This window comes from Petaurus breviceps, unplaced genomic scaffold (assembly GCF_028583685.1).
Source record: "Petaurus breviceps papuanus isolate PSGF00001 unplaced genomic scaffold, PetGlider_PUasm1.0 350, whole genome shotgun sequence".
Taxonomy (NCBI): domain Eukaryota; kingdom Metazoa; phylum Chordata; class Mammalia; order Diprotodontia; family Petauridae; genus Petaurus; species Petaurus breviceps.
Genome location: NW_027186199.1, coordinates 278,843 through 288,365, shown reverse-complemented (window position 1 = coordinate 288,365; position 9,523 = coordinate 278,843). Strand labels below are relative to the sequence as shown.

General features: G+C 43.3%; 1 protein-coding gene across 4 annotated transcripts in view; it reads right to left on the bottom strand.

Moving 5' to 3' along the window:
* Nucleotides 1-5,007: 5,007 nt before the first annotated feature.
* The window catches only part of TONSL (tonsoku like, DNA repair protein), a 37,854-nt gene continuing 33,338 nt past the window's right edge, over nt 5,008-9,523 (bottom strand). For 3 of the 4 annotated variants that reach the window (XM_069096992.1, XM_069096994.1, XM_069096996.1), the window contains 2 exons: nt 5,421-8,274; nt 5,008-5,037 (listed from right to left, as the gene is read on the bottom strand). In XM_069096992.1, the coding sequence (XP_068953093.1) occupies nt 8,081-8,274 (194 nt within the window). In that variant the 3' untranslated portion in view covers nt 5,008-5,037; nt 5,421-8,080. Of the gene's footprint in view, nt 5,038-5,420; nt 8,275-9,523 lie in introns of those variants that run through there. The other variant, XM_069096995.1, reaches the window with a different exon arrangement.

Sequence of the window (9,523 nt, the reverse complement as noted above, 5' to 3'; positions counted from 1 at the left end):
CAGCTTCAGTGACTGGGGTCCCTACAACAAAACCAAAGTGAGAACTATCTTTTGTATTAAAAACAACAACCTAAACCTATACACCAAGCCAAACTCACAATATAACACATCAGACTCTTGCTTTCCTCTTTCTTTTTTAAATGGAAAATCTAAGGTGAAGTAATCACCTCTTTCCAGGGACTCTTTTTCTACCTTTTTGAAGGATGAAATAATCATAAGGAAAATTGAGAAATCAGCTGCTCTGCTTTGGGAAGAAGAGAATTCCCGCAGATATCTGGCCATGACTGTACATCCAGCCTCCATGTTACGCTCATGACATTTCCTAAACTCTTCCATTTCTTCTTTCTGTACAGATGGTCCATGTTATTCTTGACTGACAGTCCTACTTTTGTTTCTACCTCCATTATTCTTCACCCAAATGTTCCACTAAATTTTCTTCTTAGATTTCTTGTTTACCTCCTGAGAACTTCTCATCATTCACAACATTGTTGAGTAGTTAGTCCCACCCCCTTTTACCTATTCCTTAATTCTTTCTGAATAAAGTTACTCTTCTAAAACATTATTTTAGTCTTGAGTCTCATCCAATCATGTCTCAATGATTTGTGGTCAAATTTATTTCCTTCCATTACCATTTCTAATACTCCTTCCTTTGTGAACCCACACTTTGTGCCTCTGTAAACAGATATAAGGCCATATGGCTCCTTTACTGGAATGTATTTTGAAGGTAGTACTTCTACTTGCTATTCTTTTCTTTCTTTCTTTTGCTATTTCTACATTGTAGTCATTCTCTCTGGTTTCTACTTGGTAGATCTATGTAGAAAATTTTCTGCCTCCTCTTTTCTTTGACAAGATACCAAGCAAATACATTTTTACCAGCGCTAGTAAGGTCCACTGTATTCCTGGCCAGGAACCTGTTAGTCCTGTGTTTGTCCAGAAATCTAAATCCCACTTTCAGATACCATCATCTTCAACAAATGTTTACTTCCTAAATCTGCCCTTCCTCCCTTCCATTTATCAGTGATTGTGATGGAAAATAAAATGTCTTCAGTTTCTTGCATGTGACTTTATATCTTGACATGTCTCAAAAGGTTCTCTTGTCATATCTTGGACAGCAGATCTTTGAGTTTTGTTATCAAGTCAACAAACAGCTATTTCAATACCTCTCATTAGGAAATCAGCAACTGCCACTATTTATCTTTTCTTTTTTGGATCCTTATTGGAATATCTCTTACCTGGCAGCATGCTTGGATTCAATTATCATTCCTTAAAGGACAAACAGATGCTTCCTCCTTGGAAGAACCTGTGTTCTCCTCTTTCAGAAAAGTTTTATATATGTTACTTAGATATAAATAATCCTTCTTCCCTTTTGCTTCTGTATCATAGCCTTCTACCCTTCAATCTCCCTCTTCAGATCTCCTTTTGTTTTCATATTGAAATCCTTCTATTTTTTAAGAACACTTCCTTCTCCATGATAGCCTGAAGAATGGAGAAGAGCTCTTTTAGTTTCTTCATTTTCTCTTTTAGAGGACAGACCAGGGGCAGCTAGGTGGTGCAGTGAATAGAGCACTAGCCCTGGAGTCAGGAGGACTTGAGTTCAAATCTGGCCTCAGACAAATGTGTTTAACACACACAAAACCTAGCCATGTGACCTTGGGCAAGTCACTTAACTCCAATTGCCACTTGCCCCCCCAAAAAAGCAAAAAAAAAAAAAAAAAGACAGACCAATCTCACTTTGAATAGAGGTCACTTGGGCATGGTAGAAATATCGGTACTGCAAACTCCATGTGGGGTACTGAAAAATTCTTCCTGTTCTCTATAGTAAATGAAAGTTAGACCCTCCACCTTTTATTGGTCTTGCTAATGATTCTCTCACCCGTTCTAAAGTACAATTCCTCTTGCTTCACTCTTATGTTGTAACATAAATAGGACTGAGGAGTTAAATTCAGAGTGACCTTTCTGAGGGTGTAGGGCTTACCGAGACAATGTCAGCAATGCATCGGTTCAGGTTGCCCTTGTCATCCTTGATGGTGATTGGTCGGTCCTCCTTGATCCTCTCCATTGCTAGTGGGCAATCAAGCTGCCAAGGGAGTAAGGAGATGTGAAGTTACATAATATAGCTGAAGATAGCCCTAATACCCAGGGAGGAAAAGTCCATCCACCTGGAAAGAAAGATCAGGGAAGGGGCAAAGGTCAAAGCACCCAGGGTACTCTCATGAAGCTGGTTGACTCACACGGAACTTTCGGCAGAACTCATCAATGGAACTGATTTCTGAGCCTTGCACCTGCTTGAAGGCAGCTTTGTACTGGACCAGGAGTCGGGAACAGGCTGCTGTGTACCTGTGGAGAAGTAAGCCTCAGCAAGGGTCATGACCTAAATCTTCAGCTAAGACAAAGACATAGGTCTGGCTCTCTAGGATCAGAGTCCAACCCAGGGTAGGGAGAGGCTTGGGTCATAGAGGTCAAGTAGGAACCTGGAACTTTAGGAAAATAATTTAAGGGAAAACGAACTTATGCCAAGGGAAGATCTGGGGCAGGTGAGAGAAATGCCTGGTTCATAGAAGAAATGAACTTTAGCAATCATCTAGTCTAACTTTTTCCTATCAAAAAGGAAAAGGCTAAGCCTCAGATAAGTGATTTGCCCAAGGTTACACGACTAGTATCACCAAGTAGGTAGCAGAACCCAGATTTCATATATTTTAAGTCTCCAATGCCTATACTCCCTTACTAAGCCCAAAAGCACTTTCATCATCACATACAACTTTGTAATGTTGTTATTTATATGGTAGGAAGAACATCAGATTTGAAGTCATAATGTGTTCAAATTCTGACTTTGCTACTTAGAACAAATTGTTTAACTTTGGGCCTTGGTCTCCTCATTTATAATATGCAGAAGAACTGCACTATTCAAAGAATTCTTGTGAAGATCAAAAGAAATAAAGGATGTAAAGTGCTCTACATGCCATATAGCACTATATAAGTGCTCTACATGCCATATAGCACTATATAAATGTCAGCCATCATAATTTTTATCCCCTATTTGACTATAATCCCCACTGAAGATAGCAATCATGTCATTCACTCATTCAACCAACAATAAGTACAGATGATGCAAAGCAGTAAGACACGATCCCTGCCCTTATGAAGCTTCTGGCCTGACAGTGCTAACCATAACAGACAAGACTACAAGATAAGTATATTAGCTTGTTACAAATGCTGTATGAGATCTGAAGGTAAAGTTCATTACCGACCAGGAGAACCAAAGATAATTTCAAGAAAGAGGTAATACTTGAATTGAGCTTTAAAGGATCAGTATTCTTCACAAGCTCATGAATTAGAACTGAAAAGCACTTTATAGGCTATCTAGCTTAACCCTCAAATTTTATAAAGAAAACTGATGCTCAAAGGACTTACATGTATTAACCAAGGTTATATAGGTATTGTTACAATGCTGGAATTTGAACCTACAACTTCCAAATTTAATAATGTCTCCACTGTACCACACTGCCTGATACACTTTTCTTCTTTGCATTCTCTTTGATGCTGGCTAGCAATAGGTCCATCCTCATAATAGAAGCTCAAAAGTCACATAACCTGGAAACCTAAAGAGTTGGAAGGAAACTTAAAGGTCTAACCTTTCAGCACATACATCAATGTTTGTTGACTTAAATGGATGAAAACATACCTAGTATATTAGCTTGCACATAGCAAAATCTTAACAACTATTTATTAAATTAGAATGTAATAAAAAGAATACTGAACTGGGAGTTAGGAGTTCTGAGTCCTACTTTGTGGTTCTATCACTGACTTGGTGTCTGATTTTGGCCAGGCCCTTGCAGGATCTTAGTTTTCTCCCATCTACAACAGTGAGGAAGACTGGACTAAGTCACCATTAAGTTCCTAAATGTTTTAGAACTCTTATTATTCTAATAGAAACAAATTAATAAAAATGTTTTGGAATTTGTGTAAGTCAGACTCTAACCCTGGGATAGTTTGGAATTAGCAACGTTTCCACAGCTCAAGGATTCTTTTTAGTCACTGCTTCCTAGATATACATAGAGAGTAACAGAGAGTAGAAGTCAGGTGTGCTATCACAGAACTTCTGGGTATCCAGAAAACCAGAAATAATACCTAGAAATCAAGTGAGATGTCAAAGGTTCCATTCTTCTTCCCTTCCTCTCCTCCCCTTGACAGTCTCCCTTCCTTAAGGACACTTACTCATTAGGGGTGACACAGTCCTTGATGTATGCCTTCTCCAGGGCTTGCATGGTCTTCACCACAGCAAACAATTCTGCCATGTTGTCATACCTGAGGGCATGGGCCTGGTTAGTCAAACTGGAGGTTCCCAGGTATAGCAGGGAGAATGTACTCCACCCTTCTCCTGGTGGTGGCCATGGCTCCAGCCACCCTCAACTCTGTCCTCTATGAGCCCCCCTTGATAGCAATGCTGAAGCCATATATATCAGAAACTGGAAGGCAGGGTCGGGGGATGGGTGCTTTTCCTGACATTTCAATACTACCCAACTCAAGGAACAGAGCTCGGCAGTTACAGCCAGGTCCACCATGTGCCAACTAGCACTAGTCTACAATGGTCTGCAACCATACATGCCATGACCCCCAGTAATTACTCTGGGGGTGACCAACAGAAGGGAAGGCTGTCGTGTAGAGGCCTACCAGCCAGCCTGGGGCCCTCCCCATCCCCACCCCCATTCACAGAGGTAAGGGACTCACTTCTCTCTTTCCCGGGCATTCTTGTACAGCTTTACTTCCTGCAAGACAGAAAAGAGCCTTTCTAAGGTCAGGTGTGTGCAAGAGGCAAACCCAGAGCCCCAGGTCATCTAGGCCTTCAGGAAGTATGTAAACTGCAGTTAATAAGAACCACCCCCAGGCTTTTGTGTCTTCCTCCCAAAAAAATGGGGATAATGGAATTGGGGAGAAGGGAGCCACTGGAGTCTAATGGGACCGGTGCTACAGAGAGAAAGAAGCCCACGCACGAGGATGTGGATCTCACCTCATACAGCTCGGGTTTATTGCCTGGGGCTGAAAACAAAGAAAAAAGAAGCTAGATCAAGATGCTAGTGAGGGGCAGGGACGCCTCTTCCCTAAACTTAAGTCTCCACCCGCCCCCAGCCCGCGCTCCTTAGAAGAATTAATGCGAGCCTCGGGTGGGTCATCTCACACCAGTTCCCTCGATCTGCCGGGCCTCCTGGGCCCCCGGGCGGCAGGGGAGGCTTGGGGACAGCTAGTCCCGAGGCGAGGGTGGCAGACCCTCCCTCCACGCCCCGCCCCCTCCTTCGGCCTGGGCTACCGGCGCCCCCTGCCGGTGGTGGCCGTGTTTCTCTCCTATTTCCCCGGCCTCTCTCCAAGGGCTCCTCGGCCGCCCCCCCGCGTTAGAAGAGCAAGGCGGGGAGGGGGTAACTCACCTCCCATCCCGGGGGTGGCTGGGATGCCGTGAAACATGGTGGGCGGCGGCGCCCCGACCCTAGTCTGTGGTCGCGAAGCTGAAACCAGGCGGGGCGGAGGAGAGGGGGGATAGCAGCGGCTGCCGCCAGACCTTCTCTTAGGAGAAGGCTCAGGGGCGGCCGACACCCTAGATCCCGGGGCCTGCCTTGGAGGAAGGCTGTCGGTCGCCCGCTGGGATCTACTCGGTACCTGGGGATCGTTCTTTTCAGGACTGCTCGATCCAAGATGGCGCCAGCTCGGGGTCTTTCGGGGATCGATGTTTCGGCGTTCGTCTGTGTATGCTGGGCATCCTGCGCTTGCGCAGATCCTCTTGAGGTGCTCAGGGCAAGAAGCGCAACCCTAGCCCCGCCCCTCAGACAGGTCTAAGGTGTCATAGACTAATTGGTGTAGAGGTCCTAAATCCAGGACAAAGCTGAGACGCGGGCCAGAGGGTGGAGCACAGTTATATTAACTGCACTGTGGGGTCCGTGGTTTTTGTTTCTAAGCACAGACCTGAGTCAGACCCCGTGCGGGTAACTGACTTTCCTTCCCCCTTTTAACTCTGAGCTAATTCTGCAGGGCAGGGAGTTAGTTTCCTCCAAAAACCTTGGACCATTATACCCACAGCAAATGAAAAAGGAAATCAGGCCTTTTGATTGATTTCGTGTAACAGGACTAGGCCAGTTCCTTATAACACTATATCTAGTTTCCTCAAAACCATTTCAAAAGCCGTAGAGGGTCTCTACCCAAGAAACAGAAGTCTGTAACAGCTGTCTTTCTGTGGAGTCTGAGTGTGAATTCTTGGGCCTAGGAGATAAATAGTGGAAAAGCCAAGAGAAAGGGGAAGATAGGGTTTCGTTGTTATAGCTGTTTTAATGGTTATTTTGTGCTGAAACATGGAGTCACCTGTGAAGTTTGTTTTTCCTAAGGGCTAAAGACAGAGGATATGGTGAGAGGAAGAAGAGAGAACTTTTTAATTTGATTATTGCAATCTTTCTTGTGCAAAGAGGATTCTTGCCTGAAGCCTGATATCCTTAACTAAAGGGGGCAACTGTGTTCCCCCAGTTGTCATGCACGGCTACGAGGAGGGCTGAAGTGACTGATGGTTTTTATAACTGGTATATGTTTTAAAATCACACCTATTGTTGATTTCATCTTTAGCAAACTACAAATCATAACCTTAGTTTACTAAAATGTAAGAGACCAAGGGATTTGATATATAAAGAAATGAGTACTACTAGTGGGAAAGGTTTCTCAGGTTCATTAAATGCTTTGTCCTTTGTTCTCAGGATCAAAATGACATCACCTATGCTAGTCAGTTTCAGTGTGTCCAGCTGTGGCTGATCAGACCAATACAAACTTTGGATGTTCTATCACAGGTTGGGCAGTCTGCTGTGAACATCTGGGGTGGATTCCCTAAATTTGTGCATCTTGGACTGCTCCTGAGCTATTTCAATTCTGCATTGTTTGTAGAACACAGCACCTTCTCTGATGTGGGCAGCCATGGTGAATGGTCCTGTGTCAGTATCTGACATGTCACACAATTCTAAAGTTCTTAAGAGACTTTGATTGTCCCTGTATTGCTTCTGACCACCATGTGAACACTTGCCCTGAGTTCTCCACATAAGTCTTTTGGGCATTCAAACACTGGCCAGCCCATTGGAGTTGCGCTCTCTGAAGCAGTTTGTATGCTTGGCAGTCCAGTTCAAGAAAGGACCTGTGTCTGGTCCTTATCCTTCAAAATCTTCCTAAGACAATTCAAATGGAAGCGATTCAGTTTCTTGGCATGGCACTGGTATACTGTTCAGGTTTATAGGCGAACAATGAGTTCAGCACAAGAGCTCTGAATACCTTCAGTTTGGTAGTCAGGTTAATAACTCTTCTCTCCCATACTTTCCTTTAGAGCCTCCCAAACACTAAGCTAGCTCTGGCAAAGCATGCATCAACTTCATTATCAATGTGTACATTCCTGGAAAGTACACTATCAAGGTAAGTGAACTTATCCACAGCATTCAAAACTTCTCCGTTTGCTGTAACCGATGGTTCCATTTATTGATGGTGTAGTGGTGGCTAAAGAAGCCACCTCTTGGTGTTGTTAGGCCAAAATTAGCACAAGTATTAGTACTTACTAGTGGGAAAGGTTTCTCAGGTGTATTAAATAACATCTGAAGAACTGGGGTGGGGGACTCTGAGCTTAAACAGATTTAGAGATGTTGAAATTTTATTAATGAGGAAATATACAAACCCCTGAATTACCAGAGTGCCTAGGATGAGATTAAAAATGGGAACAAATTAAGTAACAGGCTGAAGGGTCATTTCCCTAATCCTATTACAATCTATTAACTACTTGGGCAACAGAAGATTTTCTGTCCTCTCCTAGGGGACTACAGAGATTTGGGTCCTAGAAATACAACCGTTCCCCAATAGGCCTTCACTGTGATTCCCTTAAACAGGGCAGTGAGGTGGGGAAAGGCAATCAACAGCTTGAGACAAAGATCATTGAGGGAGTGATGTAGATAAATAAAATAAGACACAATGATTTATTGAGGATTTTAAAAGTCTAAAGTCATAGTTAGACGTATTGGAGCTGGTAACATACATAAATGGAAGTTGTGGAAGGAAAAAGAAAGGATGCTGCTGCTCACTGGCATCCAAAGAAAAGTTTGTGGTGGCAGGTCAGTATGACAGAGGCAGGACGCTGCTTGCTGGCCAATTGCTGGCCTAGGGCCTGATGGTCAGTAGGTTTCAGTTTGCTGCAGCACAGTTGTAACTCTCTAAGCTGTGAAGTGATTTTCTCCCATGTGCAGCTGCCCAAGGGCCCTTCAATGGAGCATCCTATAAAGAAGGAAAGATAGAAGAAATGTTTTATGTAGAATATACAGACACTAACATTTATGAGTCTACACAACAGGAAGCCCAGGTACTATATGATTAATTTAAAATAGAGAAGGTCATAATATTTTTTCCCATGGGCTCCAGTGGGTCCCTATATCTTTTTTTTTTTTGCTTTTTGGAGGGCAATCGGGGTTAAGTGACTTGCCCAAGGTCACACGGCTAGTTTTTTGTGTTAAGTGTCTGAGGCTGGATTTGAACTCAGGTCCTCCTGACTGCAGGGTCGGTGCTCTATTCACTGCACCACCTAGCTATGACAGCATAGCTGGAAAGCTGAAAGGGAACTTGGAAGTCATTTAGTCTAACCCTCTCATTTCATAGATGAGAAAACAGATCCAGATGTCCTAAGGTCTCTTCTAGCTCTAAATCCTATGACATTCTGTGACCTATGGCATTTAACCTGTTTCCTCAACTGTGAAGTGAAGGTCCCATCACCATCTGCCCCATCCCCCAAAGGATGGCTGGGAGGATGAGGTGGCTATAATAAATCACTATAGAAATGTAAATGACTACGATTAGCTCTGGTTATGGACTCAGGTGGTTAAAGCACAGTGTTAATGAGGCCAATGATGGATTTCCCCAAAGAGTAATTAGCTTTGGGGAAAAGCAGCATAGCATAGTGAAAAGAGCTCTGGACTTGAATCAAGAGAATCTTGGATATGAGTTCCAACTCCAGCATCATGTGCCTGCTTAACCTCCCTAAGCCTGTTATTTCATCAGAAACACAGGGATACTACTACTTGCATTGCCTACCTCATAGTCCTTTGGTGGGGAAAATTCTTTCTAACTTTAAAATGTTATAGTGAACAGAATACTGAGAATACTTCTGGCCCTAAACCTTTGCCCTTGTTCATGGGAGAGAAAGAGAATGCATATAAATGGCTCAAAGGAAGACCATCTCTGTGGCTGGAAAGAAAAGTAGGTATCTTACTAGGAATGGTTCAAACCCAGACATATTAGTCGTGGTGTGGAGAGGATGACTTCTGAATGCCACTGCTAGTCAATTTCCTAAAAAAGGCCAGAGTAGAGAGGCTAGTAAATGTTAATTTAAAACAAAACAAAAAAACAGGGCTGACCTTCTTCATAGCATGGAGTTCAGAGGGTCATATTAGAATTGGAAGGACCTTTAGAGGATATCTGGTCTAACCCTCTCATTTTACAGATGAGTAAAATGAGGTCCAGACAGGTTAAA